The 25,071-nt window shown below is 36.9% G+C and overlaps 1 protein-coding gene across 2 annotated transcripts; it reads left to right on the top strand.

Annotated features, from left to right (window-relative positions):
- Positions 1 to 1,910: 1,910 nt before the first annotated feature.
- LOC131932532 (sodium-dependent multivitamin transporter-like) lies at positions 1,911 to 19,610 on the top strand. Of its 2 annotated transcripts, XM_059289450.1 has the most exons (21): positions 1,911 to 1,935; positions 5,535 to 5,630; positions 8,830 to 8,984; positions 10,136 to 10,251; positions 10,426 to 10,533; positions 10,716 to 10,784; positions 11,203 to 11,254; positions 11,460 to 11,527; positions 11,833 to 11,913; positions 12,012 to 12,085; positions 13,081 to 13,221; positions 13,533 to 13,668; positions 13,849 to 13,934; positions 14,579 to 14,694; positions 15,691 to 15,761; positions 16,096 to 16,182; positions 16,618 to 16,838; positions 17,892 to 17,992; positions 18,407 to 18,468; positions 19,087 to 19,165; positions 19,527 to 19,610. In XM_059289450.1, the coding sequence occupies exons 3-21, from the start codon at positions 8,864 to 8,866 to the stop codon at positions 19,586 to 19,588; spliced, it is 1,851 nt and encodes a 616-aa protein (XP_059145433.1). In that variant the 5' UTR covers positions 1,911 to 1,935; positions 5,535 to 5,630; positions 8,830 to 8,863; the 3' UTR covers positions 19,589 to 19,610. The 2 variants fall into 2 exon arrangements, with proteins under 2 accessions (XP_059145433.1, XP_059145435.1); XM_059289452.1 differs by lacking the exons at positions 1,911 to 1,935; positions 19,087 to 19,165; positions 19,527 to 19,610 and adding an exon at positions 19,012 to 19,060 and having other exon boundaries at positions 5,525 to 5,630.
- Positions 19,611 to 25,071: the final 5,461 nt, after the last annotated feature.

The following is a 25,071-nucleotide window of genomic DNA, read 5'->3' as shown; positions in this document are numbered from 1 at the left end:
TATAAATACCAATTGTCATCATCTCCTACTCACACGTTATTTACATTAAGCTGATAATCCATAACATAGTCCGGACCAGTGTTCGCTTATGTCAATAAAATGAGTTGATTTTTAGAGTTTAAAAAGAAATACCACAAACAGCTGCAGAATTCAGCCCAAACATTTTCGGGCTTACGATTGACCCTCTTTAAAATAGTAAGATAGGAATTTGAAAGTCATTTCGTCAGATAACGTCAGATTGTGTTGTAAAGGGAGTAATCATAAAATAAAGCACAAATGTTAGGCATAGGGTCTACACTGTTTATTAAATCTCACTCGCAAGCATTCATACAAGAGCATTTTAAGCGGGCCTCAAATTCACTCATTTTTTAAGTTTCTACATACGTTTATTTTTTGTCAGTTAATTCATTGTTTTAATGTCTAAATTAAAGCTATTTTTAAATAAACCAAGGCCACACAAAAATCCTGTGTTTACAGCAGCTGACATCTCTTTCCCCACGGCAAATGTTTACCTAAAGCGACTCATTTTAAATAATAGAAAAACTTTTTCTGGCACATAAATGGGTTCGTCAGCCTGTATCGGAAAAAAAAACTGAATCTCATCAAAAACAAACTAAAAAACAAGTTTTACTATACGTTTGTTTATGACTAATCCGCCTAATTGTTTCCAAAAAATTACCAGCTAGAGATAGGCCGTACCCTTTAGCCCTATAGCCCCTAGAAAATTTAAAATCGTATAGCCCTTCTGATCTGCACCGTTCCAAAACACAAGGTTTTTGTAAGGTAAGAATTGTGTTTTTAGGGTGTTATTGGAAGTGACAGGTCGGATAATAACGTTGTTTGTATGTACCAAATTAACAATAAATTAAAACCGAATCTAGACGCCAAGTGTTTGCAACAAGAATATGGTGAGGTTTAGGCCCTATCTCAAGATTACCGAAATTGAAGTCGTCAGGCCTTAGCTCGTCCCCAAATTTTAAAGGCTCCCACATTTTCCCTCTTTAACAATAACACACATAATATACGTTTGTCCTTTAGTATTAGTAAGTCACAAACGCACAAGCTGTACATCGCTTCCCGTAAGACAATGTCTATTAAGGAGAGATGTCCTTAAAATAATAAAAACACTATGACACTGGACTAGTTTTTGAATATATATATATATATATATATATATATATATATATATATATATATATATATATATATATATATATATATGGGGGGGGGCGCCAAAAAAATTCCAGCTAGGCGCTCCGCTCAAGCTTTATCCGCCCCTGATAACGACACACGGGAAGTACTTTTTAACGGCGTTGATGAATGTTGAGAGCATTTCACCTTTATTGATGAGTGGGAATAAACGGAGGAATATATTTGATGTTAACGCGATTTGCAATAAAGATGTATGATTTTTAAAAAGATTGTGATCAATTTCATAATGAGTTAATTTGTAAAATTTAATTATTATAAAACATTGACCGTTATAGCAGCTTTGAACTGTATCAGTGATTGATGTCTTAAATAACACCACACACCTGATACTAGTTATTGAACTATTTATAATATGTGCAGCTTGAGTGAACATATATATATATATATACATATATGTGTGTGTATGTGTGTGTGCCCATACACACAGGGTATACTTAACCCCATTCCACCTCGCACCACACCACCTAATCCCGAACGACCCCATGAACCAAAGAACACACTACCCGACCCAACACCCCTACCTGAAACACTCCCAAGCCTCACGCCCCCAATCACACTAGCCCAAAACTGCATACCTGATTTCTTTAGCCCGGGCATCAAAGAAAACTTTCTGCATCACTGAAAATCTAACACGGTTACCTACGGGAGCGTAACGTGGAAGTCTACAGTCGTTTCACATATAGCCTGAGTGCCGGATACGCTGACACAGTATTCTTACAACAAGTAAGTAAAATATTGTGAACTAGTTGGTCAAACAAGTTGTATGAATGATTCGCGAATATACCTTTTTTGTTGAAAAATATTCTTAAGAATAAATAAATTACGAAAAATAAAATCGTAAACAAAAAACCTAACTTTATATTTATAAAGTGATCATAGATATCATAGTGCTCATGTGAAAGTCCGGGGCGCCATATTGCACCCTTCGGAGCCTCGGCCCATTCGAAACTAAATAACATCTTATGGGTTCGTTGCGATTGTATACTCGTGTAGGAATGCATAAAGGGCAAACAAACAAAAACACGGCCATATCCACAAACATTTGTATACATAGAGATTAGACTGTCTCACTTGGTTTTATATTTAACTAGCGTACCCGTTCCCGCGCGTTGCATAGAAGAATAGAAGAAAGTCCGACGAAATATATAAGAACGGTTTAATCTATGCGTTACCAATGCTATATTCTTAGAAGCATGACTGTGTTTTCTAAGTGAGTTATTTAAATGTAAACAATGCCTGCGATTGGATCATAAATATCAGGACACGGGTTTACCTACACTACCGCATGAAACCTTGAGTGTACATGAATCACTCACCGAAATAATCAGATAGAACACACTTTGGTGACCGCCCATGTGTCAGGGACGTAGAGGGGCGCTCTCAGCAGCCCCCCCCCCCCCCCCCGATTACACTAACGCAAAGGCGCCACGTACGGCCCCTGGCTCCTTAAAACTAACAGGTGCCATCGTGCTCATATGATAACCCAGCGTGCCAAATAGCATCCTGTTAACAATGATGCAGATTGCGTCATTTGCTAAAGTGACACAAATGAACAGGATTTTTTCCTCAGCACGTTAAAAAAATTATTTGACGTGTTTTAAACATCAGAGTGACTGATGCAATATGTTAGCGTTACTAATGGTCTATTATTAGATGTTCGATCTCAATTTCTCATTGGATTATCAAAAAATAGTTGCTAATTGCATCATTCGCAAAGTGACGAAACTGTTTGGATTTTTTACGGACAAAAAGAAACATCCCAGTTAATAATCTAACCTTGGTTAATTTTTCTGATTATTAAAATAAAACGTATTACATGGCCCTCATCGGCTCATGTGATCCTTTGGGGGCTGAAACAGACATTTTTATTTGCAGCCTAATCGCACCCTACCAGGGCGCCAGAGGACACGCCTTATTCAATTTAGGGAGCGTTTGTAACGCCCCATCTTATCCATTGTTTATCACACTGTTTAGACCGAACGTAGTCGTCATAGCGCTCACGGGAAAGACCAGGGCGCCAAATCGTATCCTGCCGGGGGGCCGCCCATGCAAAATTATAATCCCCCTTCCCCACCACCCACCCACCCCTATTCCCACCCCAGAAACCTTCTAGGGAGTATTCATCAACTCCCTAAATTTTTATGGCATCGGGATAAACTGTGTCGAACCGCAATCGTCTTTTTTATATACCGTATAGAGAAAAATCTCACAGTTCCGTGGCGCCGCCCTTGCGAAATTAAAAAAAAATTATTTTTACAGAAACTTTCCCAAGAAAGTTCTAATCAACTCCCCAAAGTTTGATGGCGATCGGAATAACGCCGTGAAACCGCAATCGACGTTTATTTTTATATACCGTAGATAGAGAAAATCGTACTCTCCTGTGGCGCCACCCTTGCGAAAATAAAAATGATTTTTTTAACAGAACCCTTCCCAGGAGTGTTCTAATCAAGTCCTTGAAGTTTGATGGCTAACGAATGAACGTTGTGAGATCGCAATCGACTTTTTATTTTTATATCATAAATAGAGAGAAAACAAATCGCGCCCTGTCGGGGAACACCCCTGCGAATTTGAAAATATTTTTAGCGTAGAAACCTCCCCAGGGATATTCTCAACATCTTCCCAAAGTTTCATGACGATCGTGTGAACGGTGTCACCGCAATTCACTTTTATTATTTTTATATACCGCATAAAGAGAAAAATTGAACCCTCTCGTGGCGCCGCCCTTGCGAAATTAAAAATGATTTTTTACAGAACCCTTCCCTAGAGTTCTATAATGAACTCACCAAAGTTTCATGCCTATTGGATGAACGGTGTCAAACCAAAATCGACTTTTATTTTTTCATACCGTATATAAAGAAAAAACAAATCGCGCCCTGCCGGGGCGCCACCCCTGCGAATTTAAAAAAACAATTCCGCGGAAACTTCCTCATGAATATTCTCAACAACTTCCCAAAGTTTCACGGCGATGTGATGAGAGGTGTAGTAATGCATAAAGGACAAACAAACAAACAAATAAACAGACATTGCTTTATATATATATAGATTCTTTCCTAATATAATAATTTACATTTTATTGCAAGTAGGCCTATACCTTATTGTAATAATAATGAGGAGAATTTTTTTAATTAGCTTTGTACAAATATATAATGTTAAAATAGCTATCAAAATAATTACGTCGGCAGGCTAAAAATAGAACTTTAAAAGCGAGTTTTTTCTTCTCACAACAAGATTTCTTAGTAGACTTCGTAGTGCTCAAAGTTGAACAGGTTGTTCGGTTATAAAGCGGAGACCTCAAGTCTTATACAAAAAAACTTGCTTAAAAAATGTCCGAATCCCCCTTGATAATTATTTAAATGAGTTTATCAGCCCCCATTCGACTATTTGAGCTATCGTTATTGGACAATTTAAAGAAATTGTAATGTACCCCCCCCCTATTTTTCGACTATTTAAATGTGTTTTGAGTTCTCTATTCAAGTTCTTGATGGAGTGTTATTGGCCTTCTATTTCAGAGCTCCATTTTCATCTATTTAAATATAGGTCATGGGTCCTTCATTTCTGTTATTTAATGGAGCGTTCCCCCCCCCCTTATTTACGATGAGTAATCCCCCCCCCCCACTCATTCATCTATTTTAGTGAATGTTATGTGTCCCCAATTCGACTATTTAAAAGAGCTTTACGCCTCCCCCCCCCCCCCCCCAAAGACTATTTAAAGAAGAGCGAATAATCATGTAATTGCTTTGAACCTTTGCCTATCTTGAACACGAGAACGTGTGTAATGTTTTTTACATTTTTCTACGCAACATTGAGGCTTAGTGAACAATCACCCGTGTGATAAATCAATTTGTTTTTACAAAACTACTCTCATTAAGGTAAACGAAAAAAAAATATTTTGGAATTTTAAAGTGGCATTGTTTTTATTTCAGTCGGATATTTCGACATACCAAACGGTCTGAGGCCCTCCGCATTAAGGGTCTGACGGTAGTTCCGCTCCTGACTAATTGCCTCACTATAATTCTATGCAACTGCCTATACGCAACTCTTTACATGCAACCTATCGATTATATTAAGTCTCGCTTCACCAATTTAATAGGTTACTATTTTAATAAAATATTAAATATATTTCAATTAACCCAAACTTTGTTTTCCATTAAACTAATAGCCCCCCCCCAACCCCTCCAAATGTAAATGGATTTACACCTAACGTTTCATTAAAATAAATTACAACCCCCCCCCTCCATCCCCCTCCCCGAGTTACGTATTAGTGTATGGTGACATTCTCTTCTATAATCCCCATCATGAACTTGTTTCATTTACATATCAAGCCACAGCTGTGGTCTAGGACTCTCTGACCGGCTGCAACCGTCATCAAATTTTGTTTCCTGCTCACAGCACAATGTGCTTTAGGCCACCATATACTGGTAAGTTTTAATTTTAGACAACATTTCTTTATGTTCGACTATAGTTTATTAAAACATACAATGTATGGCACAATTAACAACAATGATTTCTCAAGAATTTTGTATTTGTCTCATTTTCAAAATCTACAAATGTGACACAAATGTGACATAGAGAGGAGACAGCATTCCAGCACATTCAGCATCTTTATTTAGACCTCAAAAATATCCAAACCCCTAAACAGTGTATAGAGTACTCAAAAACAAAACACTCGTGTTTAATGCATCAATGTTAAAACAATACTTTGCTATTGTAGGTTATTATTCAAAATGATATACACGCTTCTGGCGTCTACGTTAATCATAAACTCGACAATATAGTGATATCAGTATGAACTCTACAAACTGCTATATCTATGTTTGAGTTTTTTATATTTATTTAGCCTTAAATAAAATTTACTATCTCATTTAAATAACAGCAAAATCAGAAAAAAAGTAATACGTATTGATTTATAGTATAAAACATTGTGCCAACTTATCGGAAAATGGTAAACATAATATAAAAAAACAAGGCTTAAGCAACAAAAGAAAAAAAATGCATAAAAAAGGAGAAAATAAATTATTTTCTTTAAATATAATAATATACTACTATTTAAATTACTGTAAAATTTATTAGGCATCCACTTAAATAAAATGTAATGTCATATTGCATTCTCTTCAAGACTTGTCCCACGAGCCAACTTTGAAACTAATCTGTCAGCTAGAAGTGCCCGAAATTTCTCTCGTCCTTTCGGTCTATGAGAAAGCAAGTTAAATAAAAAGCTTGCAAAGATGGAGATTAAATATTAATTTTGGAAATTAAATATTAACTTAAATACCAAAGTTAGCATCAGAGTAATTTTCCTAACAAGAAAATAAATTTTAATTGATGTATTATGTTCACCCTACTAATACAAAATTTTATTGAATACTTTCTACCCGTCTAAGCAAACAAAATTTGACACTGAGTGGTATAATATTTTAAGTACGAGCTTTTTAAAATATTTTCTTTGTTTCCTTTTCTCTAATAATGCGAAGAAATTAAACCTTAGGTAACATACTAAAAATTTCGAGCGGTGTGTAACATACAGTAATCGTGTAGTACAGGGGTTCCCAACCCCGTGCCTGCGGGCGCTATGGCGCCCGCCGAACGATTCGTATGTGCCCGCCTCTCACTACTCGACAGAGACAGAATTTTTTCCATAAACATTATTGAAAGGTTGAAGGGGATGAAAATCGAAAGTTTGATGGGTTTGGGGGGGGGGGGGGGGGTGCAGATCGAAAGTTTGAGGGGGGGGGGGGTGCAAATCGAAAGTTTTGTCCTGGGGTGACGGGAAGGGTCAAGGGTCGCTACGCCTCTGGAAGGAGTTTGTCGATTTAAAATAGGTGGTGCCCGCCACCCAACCGATATTTTAGAATGTGCTCTAGAGTAAAAAAAGGTTGGGAACCCCTGGTGTAGTAGTTGTAAAACGATGAACGCGAACAGCTTATTGAAACAGAATTATTTAGTTCAATTTTTAATTTGCTGTGTACAGAGTATGGTCAAAATCAGGGGTCTCCAAACTACGGCCCGCGGGCCGGATGCGGCCCGCGAGGTCATTTTATCCGACCCGCGACGATATTTGTCGACTGAATAAATGTTTGTTGGAGGTGGCTGAGGAGCTTTGCACAGAAAATTCAAAACTATTTGAAAATGTAGCTTTGTGTGCAAATACAATTACTCGCCGTGTTGCAGACATTGGTGAAAACATAGTGACTCTAATAGCGAAAAATTCAAGGAAGTTCAGCCATTTTTCAATTGCAATGGATGAGTCGCTGGGCAGCTGTTCCACCTCTCAACATTGTGTGTTCATTAGAGGTGTGGGTGAAGACCTGAACATAACACAAGAGCTGGCTTCCCTACTTATAATGTATGACACTGTTACCGGAGAGGATATTTAACCATAGATAGTTCAGAGACAAACACAAAAACGCAAGATTTACCATATTTCACATCAGTAAGATTGCTAATTTTGCGAGAACATTCTGAGCAGAGTATCTAAGAAAAGAAATAGGTGACTTTCTGATAGTAAAGGCAAGTCACAGCCATTTTTGTCTGATGAAGAGTGGGTATAGAAATTGGCCTCTGCTGCAGACATAACTAGTCATTTAAATTTTCTGAACCTAAAACGGCAACAGAGTGAAATCTAGTTTCTGATCTATACATCCACCTAAAAGCCTTTAGATACAAACTTGTCATGTTTTTGGAACAAGTACAGGCCAACAACTTGACACACTTTCAGCAGTGCAAGGTCTTTACGGCTGAAACAACCACTGAGTTCCCCACGTCATTACATTCGAGATCATTAAAGACCTCCAGCTGCAGTTTCAGTAGCGGTTTTCTGACTTGGATTCATAGGCAGAAGAAGTGAGACTGTTTCAAAGCCCATTTGAAGAAAATGTAGCCAGTTGCAGCTGGAGGTCATTGAATTGCAAGAAAATGACTCCCTTAGAGACACGTTCAAAGAAGGGCAGATGGGTTTTCATACGTTTTTGCACAAGGAAGTCTTTTCTAACAGTAAAATTTTTGAACAACATACCTGTGTGAACAATCATTTTCAAGAACAATTTGAGAGCAAACGTGGAGGGGAGGGGGTGGACACTTGAAATTTTTATATATTTTTTTATAAATTATATTCCGTTGGGGAGGGGGGAGGGGCGGTAGACGTTCTTCGGGGGGGGGGGAGGGTGCGCCACGACCCTTAAGAGATGCCTTAAAGAAACTCTGGCCCCCGAACTGATATTTGATAGTTAATGCGGCCCTCGGCCTGAAAAGTTTGGAGACCCCTGGTCAAAATGATAGGCTTGCAAATTCTATGTAATCATACAAAATTAAAGTCAGTCGGATTGGCCAGGGAAAGTAAAACAATGAAAATCACAACAATTGTTTTCCATGATAAAATACAAAATATCGGTAATTGGTGTATAACCTAGTAATTTATTTATATTAAATAATATAACATCCCCTATCACCACAACACCCTGACTCTACTAATCCAAATGAAAATTAATAATTACTAGCAATTATTTGTTTCAATATTTCTAGCCTTAGTAAAACCTGGTGTCATTTTGTATTTATTTCTCAAATGTTATAAAATATTCAATTTTGGTTGAACAATATACTTTCTGGAAACTTCTAATGTAGGATGTGTATATCCTTCATCTGAAGCTCAATCAAAATGGTTGTGGTGAAGAACTCCTTCGGCCCTGTCGACTATGTTGTCTTTGCCGCCATGTTGATCATATCAATGGCTATAGGAGTTTGGTTCGCTCTCAGGGGAGGCAAACAGAGAACACAAGGTAAGGGGAGATAAATATAAAGTACAAGGTTAAGGGAGACAAATATAGAATACATGAGAGGCACCAAAATAGAAATTAAGTAAGTGGAAAAACAGAGGGGAAAAACACTGTACTTTTTTATGTGTGTGCGTGTGTATGTGAAAAATATAGAGCATGGTAATCGTGCCGATAATAAAAAATTAACATTTTTTACAAACCTCTACGTTTTACACCTTCCAGAGTGTAGTTTCTAGTTATGCGATTTTGCCTCAGTCTGTCTGTCTGTCTGTCTGTCTGTCTGTCTGTCTGTCTGTCTGTCTGTCTGTCTGTCTGTCTGTCTGTCTGTCTGTCTGTCTGTCTGTCTGTCTGTCTGTCTGTCTGTCTGTCTGTCTGTCTGTCTGCCAGCTTACCTGCCTACCCACTTACCTGCCTACCTGCTTACCTGTCTGCCTACTTACCTGCCTGCCTGCTCACATGCCTACCTACCTGCCTGCTTACCTGCCTGCTTGCCTACCTGACTGCTTACTTACCTGCCCGTCTGTCACGGGCTTATAATATTTAATTTTCAGTTTAATTAATTAAGTTTCAGTTTTCATTCAAAGATTTTGTCAGATTTAATAGCAAGTAATGTATATATATATATATATATATATATATATATATATATATATATATATATATATATATATATATTTATTTATTTATTTATTTATTTATTTATTTATTTATTTATTTATTTATTTATTTATTTATTTATTTATTTATTTATTTATTTATTTATTTATGTATTTATTTATTTATTTATTCATTTATATATATATATATATATATATATATATATATATATATATATATATATATATGTGTGTGTGTGTGTGTGTGTGTGTGTGTGTGTGTGTGTGTGTGTGTGTGTGTGTGTGTGTGTGTGTGATCAAGAAGTGGACAAAGAGAAATGAAGAACTCAGCTTAAATTCCTGTCAGTCGAACACTTTACTAGACATAGCATTGGGGTAACACCAAATTGTAGTTTAAGTATTTCATTGATGTCGAGGGTGCGACCCTGATTTACCGCACCCCACCTAGTGGAGGCGCTGGTGTTAGAAGATGGTAATGTGTGTTTGTTGTAGATCTGGTGTTATCTGGTACTAATGTGTGTTTGTTGATTAAAACAGGTGAATACCTAATGGGAAACAGAAACATGCACATCATACCTGTAACTATTTCCATGTTGGTATCTCACATTTCCGCCATTTCGATTGTTGGAATTCCAGCAGAAATGTACACGCAGGTAGGGAAGACGACAGAGGTAACATACTATGTAAGGGCGGGTGAACTCACAACATTTAATTGGGTTTTTTAATGATAGTCGTATATCCACATAATTGTTGCTTTCATATTTTAGAAATTTAATTCAATCAAATGAATATTGAGATGTATTTGTATGTATTTCAACCATACCCAGGGCACCGAGTATTATGTGGATACTTTTGGCTGTATGCTCGGCGTCACCATCGCTGCCTTTGTATTTGTACCACTCATCTACCCTCTAAAGCTTACAAGCGTATATGAGGTCAGTGAATATTAAACGCCTTGATTGTTGAGGGGTAAAATATCGTAGAGGATAATCTACAAGAGCACAGTATAGGTAAATAAATAAATGAATTTGATATATATATATATATATATATATATATATATATATATATATATATATATATATATATATATATATATATATCCTAATCTATACAGTACTTGGAGAAAAGATTCCAGTCCAAAGCTGTCCGTTTGGTTGGAACATTTCTCATGGTACTTTCCCAGGTAAAGTTTTTTCATGCCACTTGCCCAGGTAACATTTTTATGATTCTTGTCAGTTAACTGGAGCATGGTAGTATAAGTTGAGTAGTTTAACATGTAATGGCAGGAGTTAATAGAAAAATATGGCAGACAATACTATTGCCTAAAACCCTGGTCAATTTTTGTCTCAAATGTGTCCATTGTGTTAGTAATCTTATATGAGAACATTGTTATATGGTAGATGAGAACATTTGGATAGTATATGAGAACATTTAGATGGTATATGAGATCATGTAGATGGTATATGAGAACATGTAGATGGTATATGAGAACATGTAGATGGTATATGAGAACATGTAGATGGTATATGAGAACATGTAGATGGTATATGAGAATATCATGATATATGAGAATCCATTTAAAGGCCGTTGTCTATCCTCAGGTGATCTACATGGGCGTGGCTTCTTATGCTCCGGCTACAGCTCTAGAAGCAGGTCAGATCTTTGTCTTATTTTCTATTTCACTGGTCTGATAAAATGGGGACAATATTCACGGTCGTTTATTGAAACTAGATTTGTTGTTTAATTTGACTAGAACTGAATTTCTGAGCTTGTTGCCTGCTTTGTTCTGAATGTGATTGATGCTGTTGTTGTTGTATAATTACAATGAACGCACAATAGATGCTGTTTTTCCTTTCAGTGACAGGCTTTCCATCGTGGGCAACCATTGTCAGTATTGGAGCTGTTGCTACTTTATATACAGCAATTGTAAGTCGGGTCGATTCTGATAATTTATACCGGCCTAAATGATGACTTGTGTACAAATAAATGGGTTACTCGGAGCATTGATCTGCTTTATACAAAGACAACGGCAAAGGTTAATGACCTGAAAATATGAATTTTTAAACACAGGAAGTAGCTGTTGATTGGTCGATTCACTCTCACCTATCTAAACACACACACACACATATATATATATATATATATATATATATATATATATATATATATATATATATATATATATATATATATATATATATATATATATATATATGATCAAATTGTTTTAGGGTGGTATGAAAGCGGTAATCTGGACAGATGTCTTCCAATCTGTGATAATGCTGGCTGGTATTTTGGCCATTGTCATTCAGGTTGGTTTATGTCAATTGTGTTTTTAGCATTCAGAACAATTTGATTTAGATTTGAAGGATTTGATCATGTCGTTATAACCTTGGACCTGCTGTTTCAGGGTACTCTAAAAGTTGGTGGTATGTCACGTGTGTGGGAGATCAATGAGGAGTGGGGCAGGATCAAATTCTTTAAGTTGGTGTTTACGTTTTTACTTTTTTTAAATCGCGCTTCACAGTTTATCTCTGGATGGTGTGACCGAACGGTAGACCATCTGGCTGCTATTCCGAAGGTCTCGAGTTCGGATCTCGGTTCGAACTTACAACTGTAGAAAGTTCCAGAGTCTACCCAGCTTTTATGCTACCTAATTTACACTGGGGAAAGTAAAGGCGGCTGGGCATAGTGCTGACGAAACTATTCCTTCGTATACCGAGGTCAAGAAACATACGAACTCTACTTCATCTGCCCCGTGGATCGCTAGGTCTGAGAAGGAACATGACTTAATTTACACAACTAGCCAAAAGCTAAAGTTTTTATCATACCGTTAATCTGAGGCTGTTTTAAATTATAGTCGCAGGTAGCTCGCTGGGCATATTTAGTCATCTGGTCGCAGGTAGCTCTCTGGGCATATTTAGTCATCTGGTCGCAGGTAGCTCTCTGGGCATATTTAGTCATCTGGTCGCAGGTAGCTCTCTGTGCATATTTAGCCTTCTGGTAGCAGGTAGCTCTCTAGGCATATTTAGCCTTCTGGTAGCAGGTAGCTCTCTGGACATATTTAGTCATCTGGTCAAAGGTAGCTATCTACTCTCTCTTCAGGGTTTTCTTCCAGGCAGGTTTCTCCGGGGATAGGGTCACTTGTAGCTTTAGGCGGGGGGGGGGGGGGACGGGGGGGACGGGGGCACTTACAATGTCATGAGGAGGCGAACACATGTTGATTATATAATATTATCTGTAAAGATTATTAATTAATTCTAATTTTCGTCAGGGAGGGAAGTGGATATGCTCCGAAAAGATGACGGAAAGAAACCCTGATTATATTTGTTTTAGTATATATAAATGTGTATATGTAAATGTGTATATGTAAATGTGTATATGTAAATGTGTATATGTAAATGTGTATATGTAAATGTGTATATGTAAATGTGTATATGTGAATGTGTATATTTACGTGTATGTTTCCATAACAAAAGTTTAGACCCCAATCCACTGACACGTCAGTCAGTGTGGAGCCTGGTGTTTGGATCAGCTGTGACGTGGATGGGGGTGTACGGCTTTAATCAGGCCAGTGTCCAGCGCTTCTCCAGTCTCCCTACATTACACAAGGCTAAGACGTGAGTCTTCTTCATTTGACACAGGTTCTAGACCAGACGTTCTTGAACTGATCGAAGTGATTATAGGGAGGATATATATATATATATATATATATATATATATATATATATATATATATATATATATATATATATATATATATATATATATATATATATATATATATATATATATATATATATATATATATATATATATATTTGAATATATATATTAAGTACAAAAGTTGGGGGGTCGTCGACAAATGTTTAGTTTGTTTATATATGAATACCTACTAGTATTATATTACGTAAAGTTCTTGTGATTTTAGGTCCGTACTGCTCAATGTCCTCGGGAGTTTAATCATGGGCACGCTGAGCTGCCTGTCTGGTATTGTGGTATTCGCCTACTACTCGGAACAAAACTGTGACCCACTTGGTCAGGAACTGGTGCACAACTCCAACCAGGTGGGTTATTGTGGGGGGGGGGGGGGAGGCGACGGCGTGACTATTTTAATAAATAATTCAAATATGTTCAAATTGACATTAACTTTGATGTTTACAGATTTAATTTATATTTTCTCTATTCTCACTATTTTATATCTTGTTCATCTTGATCTCACTTAAAGTTTTCTTTTAAATCCCAAGCTAGTTCCCTATTTTGTGATGGAGACTTTGGGATACCCTGGAGTTCCTGGACTATTTATAGCTTGTTTGTTCTCTGGAGCTTTAAGGTGACTTCACATCCGCGTCTAGGTTTTAGAAACGAGTGTTTCTAAGCTAAGCTAAATGTTTTAGTTCTATAACCACTGCTTTAGCTCTATGGCCAATATTTTATTTTTATGGCCCATGTTTTAGTTTTATGGCCAATGTTTTAGTTCTATGGCCAACGTTTTAGTTCTATGGCCAATGTTTTAGCTCTATGGCCAATATTTTATTTTTATGGCCAATGTTTTAGTTCTATGGCCAATGTTTTAGTTCTATGGCCAATGTTTTAGTTGTATGGCCAATGTTTTAGTTCTATGGCCAATGTTTTAGTTGTATGGCCAATGTTTTAGTTCTATGGCCAATGTTTTAGTTGTATAGCCAATGTTTTAGTTTATGGCCAATGTTTTAGCTCTATGGCCAACGTTTTAGCTCTATGGCCAATGTTTTAGTTCTATGGCCAACGTTTTAGTTCTATGGCCAATGTTTTAGCTCTATGGCCAACGTTTTAGTTCTATGGCCAATGTTTTAGTTCTATGGCCAATGTTTTAGCTCTATGGCCTATGTTTTAGTTCTATGGCCAATGTTTTAGTTCTATGGCCAATGTTTTAGTTCTATGGCCAATGTTATAGCTCTATGGCCAATGTCTAAGCTCTGTCTCGACTTTGTTTAGCTCCGTGTCGTCTTCACTGAATGCACTTGGAGCCATCACTTGGGAAGATGTGCTGAAGCCCAGATACGATCACAGGTTGACGGAGTATCAGAAAACTTTAGTCACCAAAGCTACAGGTATTTTTATACAGAGTATCAGAAGACTTTAGTCACCAAAGCTACAGGTATTTTTATACAGAGTATCAGACGACTTTGGTCACCAAAGCTACAGGTATTTTTATACAGAGTATCAGAAGACTTTAGTCACCAAAGCTACAGGTATTTTTATACAGAGTATCAGAAGACTTTAGTCACCAAAGCTACAGGTATTTTTATACAGAGTATCAGAAGACTTTAGTCACCAAAGCTACAGGTATTTTTATACGGAGTATCAGAAGACTTTGGTCACCAAAGCTACAGGTATTTTTATACAGAGTATCAGAAGACTTTAGTCACCAAAGCTACAGGTATTTTTATACAGAGTATCAGAAGACTTTGGTCACCAAATCTATAGGTATTTTTATACAGAGTATCAGAAGACTTTAGTCACCAAAGCTACAGGTATTTTTATACAGAGTATCAGAAGACTTTGGTCACCAAAGCTACAGGTATTTTTATACAGAGTATCAGAAGACTTTAGTCACCAAAGCTACAGGTATTTTTATACAGAGTATCAGAAGACTCTGGTCACCAAAGCTACAGGTATTTTTATACAGAGTATCAGAAGACTTTAGTCACCAAAGCTACAGGTGTGAATGATGAAAGTAAAAAATTACCTTACTAAATAGTGTTCTGGGCGGTGTGGACAAACTTGATCCCCAATCACTGAGAAGCAGCAACTGTAGCGCTGGCTTTGTTTAAAATAAAATAATTCAGTTTTAGAATTCTAAAAATATATATACGATTGGTGACGTATTGATGAAATCCTCGAAAAATGTTGCGTCAGCCTTTTCTATGAGACCGCAGCGACGCGCGATTCTACGCATGTATATATATATATATATATATATATATATATATATATATATATATATATATATATATATATATATATATATATATATATATATATATATATATATATATATATATATATATATATTTATTTATATATATATATATCTTGGATACTAGTCGCTTTCTACGGAATCCTGGCCATTGGCGTTGGTTTGATGGCAGCAAATCTTGAAGGAACTATTGTACAGGTAAGTTTTGCATTTAGTCTAGACAAAAATCCTACGTTTCCCCAGGAGTATAGTACAATCTTAGATGTATCTTTAAGTGCCGATTTATTTAGTATTACGTTAATTCTAAATATTTGCTGAGCTGATGTTTCTAATGTCTGGTGTGTGTGGTTGTGATGTTTCTAATGTCTGGTGTGTGTGGTTGTGATGTTTCTAATGTCTGGTGTGTGTGGTGGTGATGTTTCTAATGTCTGGTGTGTGTGGTGGTGATGTTTCTAATGTCTGGTGTGTGTAGTGGTGATGTTTCTAATGTCTGGTGTAAAGACAATTCAAGACATTTTCTGTCTACCGCCAGGTGACGCTGTCACTGACAGGTGCTGTGGACGGGCCGCTGCTAGGACTGTTTGTACTGGGTGCTTTCTTCCCCTGCTCCAACAGTTACGTAAGTTTGGCTTAGCACCGCTTTACGTTTCGGGTCGGTTTTAGTTTGGTTATTTTAATCGGTTTTAATTTGGTTATTTTGAGCGGTTTTAATTTGGTTCTTTTGATTGGTTTTACACCGCATTACGTTTGGTTAAGTGCTTAATTAAGATGGGTTGCATGCCGTAATGTTAAAGATCTTGTAAAACACACATTAAGCAACCTACAACATCAATATACCTCCAACACACAGTCATTCAACATACAACATTAATGAAGTAGCCATAATTAAATCTATAAAATCGCGTGATCTTTAAAGTTGCATTAATTATGAAGTTGTGAACAATAAATTATGAATACGTGTGCTGCGTAGCATGTAATAATTAATTATGAAGCTGTATGTTTGTATCATTTGTATGTAACTATCAATGTAAAAATTATTTCTTGCACCCCACAGGGCGCCATATCAGGAGCTCTAGTTGCTGTAGCACTGAGTATGTGGGTGTCCATTGGCTCCTATGTCTACGGCTTACATTTACCTTCTAAACCATTTCCTAATGGGACGTGTATGGCATATGTCAATGTGTCCGCCATGTCACCTGTTATAGACATGACATCTATGGGAGCCATGTCAACTACAACAATGTTAGGTTTGGATGACACGTTTGCTGAAGAAAGGTAAAGAAAAGATTTTTTAGTTTTTAGGTTGTAGGATTTGACACTCGCGACAACACGACGTAGTAATAAAGTGCGCCACAGCGGTTTGACACGTATCAGCAGTGTTTCTTCCAGACTTTTTTCTACGGCGTAGGGTGGGGGGCGGACTCTGTTAAAAGTATATGTTTTCTATGCTTCCCTCCCCCGAAAAGATGCCTGAAAGAAACTATGCGCATCAGTGTCGTGGTATTTCTATATCCTGGAACCCTTGACGTCACGAATCAATGTCAACTTCACCCCTACAGACGCGAGTTGATCGTGTACATACAGAGCCTACGTGCTGTGACGAACAAGTTTTTATTTCCATATCGTGGCCCAGTAGTCGCCTTGTTAAAGTAAATAAAGTCGTTATGGTACGTCGTGTCGTTTCTTTCTTATGGTACGTATTGTCGTTTCTTTCTTAAGGTACGTATGTCGTTTCTTTCTTATGGTACGTATGTCGTTTCTTTCTTATGGTACGTATTGTCGTTTCTTTCTTATGGTACGTCGTGTCGTTTCTTTCTTATGGTACGTCGTGTCGTTTCTTTCTTATGGTACGTCGTGTCGTTTCTGTATGACTAGCAATGTCACGTTGAGTATATCTAGTCTAGCAGCGGCTAAACAAAGACAACACTTCGTAAATCTGCACGGAGATGGAAAATACAAGAACACAAAGCTCACTGAATTCAAGGTCAGAGTTTCTTCCAGGCATCTCTTCGGGGGCGCCCTCGAAATAAGTCTACCGCCCCCCCTCCCCCCGAACGAAATTAAATTTATATAGAAAATATATAATTTTAACAGTGGCCGCCCCATCCCCGAAGAAATGTTACCCCTTCCTCCCCCCCCCCCCCCCCCCAAAAAAAATTTAGTGTCCTTCGGAGAAAAAAGTTTGGAAGAAACACTGTTCAAGGTGAAGTCCAGCATTTCTGAATAGGCATCTGAAAGACAATCGTATAATTTTATTGCTTATATCAAAATTTGGTATCATAAACGTTTAACTGATGCACAATTTATTTTTATTGTTTGTTCCTACAGGGAGGGGATTGAGATTATCTACGGCTTATCTTACCTGTGGTTCTGTACTCTCGGCATGCTCTGTGTGCTAGTGGTTGGACTCCCCATTAGTTTTATCACAGGTAAACATTAGTACAATGTTTTTTAACAACAGAAGTTATATTTTTTCAATAAATAATCATTTCTTTAGTTTATATGTATATATTATTATTATTATAGTGATAATGTATTAAGTTTTATGAACATTTTTAAAGACATTTGTTGTGTGTGAATTACTGTCGCGTAAAAAATTTGATTTATTTGCCTTCTGAGATATTTATATAAAATATAGATTGCTGATGTTTTTAAAGTATGTTAAAAGAGATAAAACTTATATTTGGTTCAAACTTCAAACTAGTGAATGGTTGAACTTTGTTGTTGTTTTTTTTTAAAATTGTAACCTTCCTGCAATTCTCTGAAACGTTGTAGAATCTAAACGTGAAAGTAGATTCTAACAACTAAACCAGGGGAAGTAAATTTTGTTGTTTTTCCCCCAGGATCCAAGTCAGCAAGTGTTATCCCGGCTGAATATCAGATACATTTGTTTACACGGAACAAGGTTTACATTTTTCTTTAAATCTACAGTCTCCGCATAATAGGCCTAACAATTGTCATTTTTTTTCTCAAAATCAATATGCAAATATTACACATGTGGCTAGAATATTTTTAAATAACTAATCGTAGAATAATTATTTTAAAACATTTAAAATATTTTTTCTAATAGCTATGCCGATGGATTCTTTGTATATTAATAACAAATCTAACTAATTTAAAAAAAAATAAAACAATAATAATAAACGCTATAAGGTAATGGCACTGCTTTATGAAGGCCACTATGGTATTGAATGTAAGGGTTTTTAAGTTAGTAATTAGGTGATACGTTTATTATTGGCGACGTCTACATCAGATGGTCGCTACAATTTTTTTCATGTCTGGACATCATTAACTGATGACCTCATTAAATGATGACCTCATTAACTGATGACCTCATTAAATGTTGAACCTCATTAACTGATGACCTCATTAAATGTTGAACCCCCCCCCCCCCCCATCAACTGATGACCCTAGATGTGAACCACCAGTTTTTTTATTTGTTTGCTAGCCGTGTAAGAACGTGTCCCTACCATTAACTGATGTCCCCTAGATGTGAACCCCACATTTTGTGTTTGTTTGCTAGCCGTGTAAGAACGTGTCCCTACCAGACGAGAATGTTGAACAGATGTTGGTACCAGCTTCACCTGAGGATCTACATCCAGGTGTGTCTGTTGTGTTGGTGGTGTGCTGTTATGGTGTGTGGTTGTGGTTGTGTTGTGGTAGTGTTGGTGGTGTGTTGTTTTGTGGTTGTGTGTGGTTGTGTTGTGGTTATGATGTGGTTGTGTGTGTGTGGTTGTGTTGTGATTGTGTTGTGGTTGTGTGTTTGGTCGTCTTGTGGTGGGTGGTGGGGGAGTGGGTTTTTTTATCTAACAACGTGTCTTTAAACTAATTCGTCACATAAAGCGGATTCTTTATAATGCACTTTTGGTATGTTACAGCGACTTTGGTTTATGATTATCTTTTATGTTCACTGAACTATAATGTGTGATTGTTTTGTTTAACTTTGCTGTTGTTGATTTTCAGAAAATGATACAGCGACACCGCTGGTTGGTTTTTACGGCGATAGGACGATGAAGAGGCCTTGAGAGTAAATATATATATGTTACTAAATCTAATACAAATGGAATAAAATGTTGTAGAAAACAATTTAATTTTGTTATTATCTCTTTGTAAAAGAAAGCTTCAAGGGATAAATCTAACACACAACATACACTGTATTGACTCAGTGGCGTCACAAGGTCGGGTGTCACCCAATGCAGACGGTACCCCCCCCCCTCCTACCTTTTGACGCCATTGTGTTGACCATTGCCTGTCGGCCTAGGGCGTCCTCCATGACATTTCAGAATTCAAATACTGTTGTTACCTTGAGATACTAGTTTAATTTCACATTGCTCGTAAATCAAATTACTACGTTGAAATTAAATGAAATGCCATTAATCCTTTTCTGACCCCAAAATACCACCCAAGTTTTTTTTTTAAATAAGTAAATTATTTGTAAGTTATAAGAATTGTTTTATTGCATAGTTAAGGATAAAGCAAGGAAATATACTGGTTTTTATACAGTGTATTTAACTTGAAAATAAACTTGAGCTGACGGAAGATGTTGGTAGAGGTATAAATAATAAAGTTAGTGAAGCTACACTCCTTTCACTTACTCTCCGCGAAGGGGGGGGGGGAGGCGGGGGAGGAGGCGCTATTATCCCCCCCCCCCGAAGAGATGCCTGGAAGAAACTCTGCTTTAGATCACTAACTTATTACACTCTTCAGTAACAACATTACATTTTATCGCTAAACTAACGGAACTTCGCCGAACACAAGTGAACTTAAATATTACTAAGTAATGTTTTGTTACTTTCGCTTAATTTTCGTCACCGCTTTTGTCTTCGATGGTCTTTGCTTTATTTGAACAGGCTGTTAAAATAACCTGTCCGATAGGTTTTTTTTCCTCCCTTTCATAAAGGTTCGTAAACGAGTTAGGTAACTGTCATTAAATAACTCCGATGCACAATCGGTTGCAATTTTTTTCGGGGTTTTCCAGAAACCGTTAAAACCGTTACTCCGGTTACTCGTCTGTTAAATTCATCTCGTATGTCAAAGCTAAATGTTGCTCGCCTAGCAGCTCGTATCTAACAAATCGTGGGGGTTGGGGGAGGGGGAGGGGCATTCGTATGTCGAGGTACTGCAGCACTGTTATATTAAGTCAGCTGTGAGTTGATACTGACGACAGAGTTAAATTTTAAATCAGATGAAAACAAATGATGTCATTTATTGCTTGTTGGGATTTTAAAAAGTTTTTTTTTCATATACTATTTAATTTGAAACTTAATTAACATGTAAACATAATAGCAAATTAAATATTTTATCACATGAGATTATCTCCTTGACACCAGATCAATAAAACTTGTAGAGTTTTTGTGTTTGTGATACATAAAGGTGCATAATTATATTTTTAAATCTGAAGAAATTATTTTAAGAGTGTACTCCCTTTGTTATAAACTTTTTACCACTGTTAGCCATTATAATAATATAAGCAATTGACGAAATCACACTTTTGCACATTCTGTGACCAGAGCACACATCTGTGATTATGTGACCAGAGCACACATATCTGGCTAGAGCACACATATGTGACGCAAAAAGGAAAATTATGTATGTTACGTTCCAATGCCATAGTGCGGCTACTTGTTGCGTATTTCGTGCATTGGCCGGCCAATGCGCGCACTAACCGGGATGTCATGAACAATGTCCAATACAGGCTACGGTGTGATGGCGTTTTAATTATTCTGGCTGTAGTTTTATTGTGCTTAGTATATTGCGTTGCACGTGCCTGTATAACATGCTATTGGCAATGCGACATAGACAATAATCTTTATAGTTTCCAAAAAAAATAAGAAAATGTTTACCAACATTGCAGCATAGACAAAACATCGTGGACACATTATATAACACGAAAATATTTAATCTTTAACCCAACCACGAACGCATAAACAGTAAACAGTATATTTAAATAGCTGTCACGCCCATCGGTATATTCCAACCCACACTACCTCCCACCCTCACCAAATTTCGATTAAAAATGTCCTTAAATGTGCATGAGTGTGTATGAGTGTATGCGGCTTTGAGTGTGGGTACGTATGTGTGTTTGAGTGTGTGTACGTATGTGTGTATGAGTTTGTATGTATGAGTGTGTGTGTGTGTGTGTGTATGAGTATGTGAATGAGTGTGTGTTGTGGGGTATATATGGACAAGGCTCGAATGTTTTTTTTTCGAATTGTACTCAAGCATGCTAGGCGAGCATGGTGCAAGTATGTAGAGCCAACATTTGATGTGACAACTATGTTCTTGGATCTTTTGAACACAGTACTGCATGGAAAGCCAAACAATAGCGTTATTCTCATCAGAGGCAAGTAATGTACTTTTATAGACGTCCAACGGGTTAAAGTAAAGCAGACAAAATAAACTGTTGACTCTCGTCGACTTAGAAATATGATGTTATTGAAGTTGACGACAAAGAAAACCGTTTGCAGACAATAGTGTTAGGTGAGATCGTGGTGATCCCAGAACGTCCTTGCAGTTGTCTTGAACGTCGAGGCCGCTGTCTACAAGGTAAGAACGGAACATGGTTTTCTAAACATCTGTATTCCAGAAATGAGTTTTCCTTTCTGCTTACATTTGCGCCTATGGGCACCGAGAAATAAATCTTTACAAAAAAATTGCTACTTCACAATCTAATCGCTGCAAGTGTAAAAACAAGCTACTGCAACAATAAAATAATTTGAATAATTGTCATTTACTTAAATTGACAATTAATAAAGACTTATTAATCCTTACGGATTCTCACATTCAAAATCTGCTCATTATCTTCTAATTCAGACTTTGGCCGGTCACCCCTAGCTAGTTCGCAGACTGACCGGCCAATGTAGGAAATCGAGAAAATTTTCGGACTTTTGCCGGTCAATATACACATCTAAAAGTTTTGGAACATTTATTTATAGTCGGTAGCATAGAGTGGTACAACTTAAAGCTTCGCGTGTCATCCGACTCTGCCCCACAAACTCCTCATTTGTTCTGCGATAAAATATAATAAAAATTGATTGTAGGATTTGACGACTAGTCAACACAAAGATAAACTGGTTACGTGAATTTTTAAAAGTTTCTTTCAGGGTTAAAGGGGGGATAGGAAACATATCCTCCCACACTCCCCCTACCCACCCCCACCCCCCCCCCCCCCCCCAACCCCGGAAGGAATAGGAAATAAAACACGTGATATAGACAATATTTTTAATACATTTTTAATTATTTAAACGTTTTAAAATAGAATAGAATCTCGTAGAAAAAAGAACTGCACACCAATTGAAACTATATCAAAAGGGATGAAATAACAATAAAGACACACCTTCGCTTTGATAGCAGAGACATGCCTTAAAGGAAAGACATCCGCCCTCCGTGGACAAAACAACTAACATCTAAAGTCAATAGAATGCGTCGATCAAACCTTAGCGATCCTAAGACAAATGCTTATTTAAACAAACAGCGGTCATCGCGGAGCCAAGTTGGTCGTAGTGTGCATGCAAGCAACGCATTATTTAGTGTGCATGCAAGCAAGGCATTATTTAGTGTGCATGCAAGCAAGGCATTATTGGTGTTGCTTACCATGCTATGGCCTCTTTCGTTACACCTCAAAAAAGGTTATAAGAAATTAGTTTCTAGTGGATTTATGTCGAGTAAGAGTTCAAACGATAGATGATCACATAGTATTGTAGACGTGTGATCATAACGTACACCTGCCAGCAAAGAAACGTAAGGGTTATATTTGCGTTGATAATGCAATAAAAACAATGGTTTAACGTTACAAACCTGGTGACCCAGTCACATTTTTGAAGAAAAATAATTCGAGTGTTTTGAACATTAGTGTTGTGTAACTACCTTTACTTTATTTGTTTGATACATTATCATTTATTATAACACTCAAACAAAAGGAGTAAGTTTGTTTTAATTTTTATGTTTCCAAATAAAATGCTATAACAAAGGTTAAGTTTAATAAATCTTTGGATGTTTTGTTAAATTTGACAAATTCATTTTACTCACAATTATTATGTGTAAAAAGTAAACAAAAGCATATGACAGCCAATAAAAAATGTTCAAATAAACTAAAGTTATCGTATTTACCAGGGATCGGCAACCTTTGGCTCGCTAGCCGCATGCGGCTCTGTTGATATCAAGATGAGGCTCGCCAGCTCCTTGCACAAATACTAATAATCTAAATTTAAAAAAATATTTTAAATAAAAAAATGTTAGTGGCTCTTTAAAACCAGGGAAATTTTGAAAATTGTAACTTTTGTTCTCTTGCTTCAAAAGGTTGCCGACCCCTGGTATATACTGTTAAAGTTTTGCTGTGAGATATTTCGTCTGGGATCATTTGTCCATGGTATCATTTGTCCTGATATATTTTGTCCTGGTATCTTTTGTCCGTGTGACATATATATATATATATATATATATATATATATATATATATATATATATATATATATATATATATATATATGCTGCGGGCTCAAAAGAGCATGACCTTTAAGAGGATTTCCTCAATTTGTTACAAATCGTGTATTTGTAACCGCATGACCTTGCTTTCTAAAACTGAGTTATTTAAATGTAACAAAGCTGGATCATTGATGCTGTTGTGCGTGTTTGTACACACTACGACCCAAATACACCTATGGGTGCTGCATGATAGCCCTGGGTCAGGGGTCGGCAACCTTTTGAAGCGGAAGAGCCAAAAGTTACAATTTTCAAAATTTCCCTGGTTTCAAAGAGCCACTAACATTTTTTTTATTTAAAATATTTCATTTTTTTATTAAGATTATTAGTATTTGTGCAAGGAGCTGGAGAGCCGCATCTTGATATCAAAAGAGCCGCATGCGGCTCGCGAGCCGCAGGTTGCCGATCCCTGTCCTAGGTGTACGTTAAACACAAATCCACTAGAGTGCGACGGCCCAGTTGTTATGGGCAATCGGGGGGCCCCATCCGCAGCCATCGGTTACACTACCGCAAGGGCACCGAATATGGCCACTGGTTCGGTTTACTCATCGAATGTAGTGAGTCACCGTGTCGATATTAAAGCGTTTTCTTTAAAACGGATGAAAGATTACAGTAGCCCATCATCTATACTGCATCGCACACTCTAAAACGAAAGAAGGTGCCATAGTGCTCATGTAGAAAATAACGTAGTGTTCCTTCCAGCCACATCCACAAACATTCATTTGTATACATAGAGATTAGAATGTCTCACTAAGTTTTTAATTAAATTATTTCATAATATAATAATTTACATTTCATTGCAAGTAGGCATATACCTTATTGTAATAATAATGAGAATTTTTTTTTAAATCAGCTTAGTACAAATATAATGTTAAAATAGCTATCAAAACAATTATGTTGGCAGGCTGAATATAGAATTTCAAAAGCGTTTTTTTCTTCTCCCAACACGTTTTCTTCGTAGACTTCGTAGTGCTCAAAGTTGAACAGGTTGTTCAGTTATAAAGCGGAGACCTCAAATCTTATACAA

This window comes from Physella acuta, unplaced genomic scaffold (assembly GCF_028476545.2).
Source record: "Physella acuta isolate Inbredline_101_S28 unplaced genomic scaffold, ASM2847654v3 ptg002198l, whole genome shotgun sequence".
Taxonomy (NCBI): Eukaryota; Metazoa; Mollusca; class Gastropoda; family Physidae; genus Physella; species Physella acuta.
The sequence above is the reverse complement of the archived record's forward strand: the minus strand, read 5'-3'. Positions and strand labels throughout refer to the sequence as shown.

Coding starts and splice junctions, on each gene's coding strand:
- LOC131932532 (XM_059289450.1), top strand. CDS start 8,864: ATGGTTGTGGTGAAGAACTCCTTCGGCCCTGTCGACTATGTTGTCTTT. Junction 8,985..10,135: donor AGGCAAACAGAGAACACAAG/GTAAGGGGAGAT, acceptor TGATTAAAACAG/GTGAATACCTAATGGGAAAC. Junction 17,993..18,406: donor CCCCATTAGTTTTATCACAG/GTAAACATTAGT, acceptor TTTTTCCCCCAG/GATCCAAGTCAGCAAGTGTT.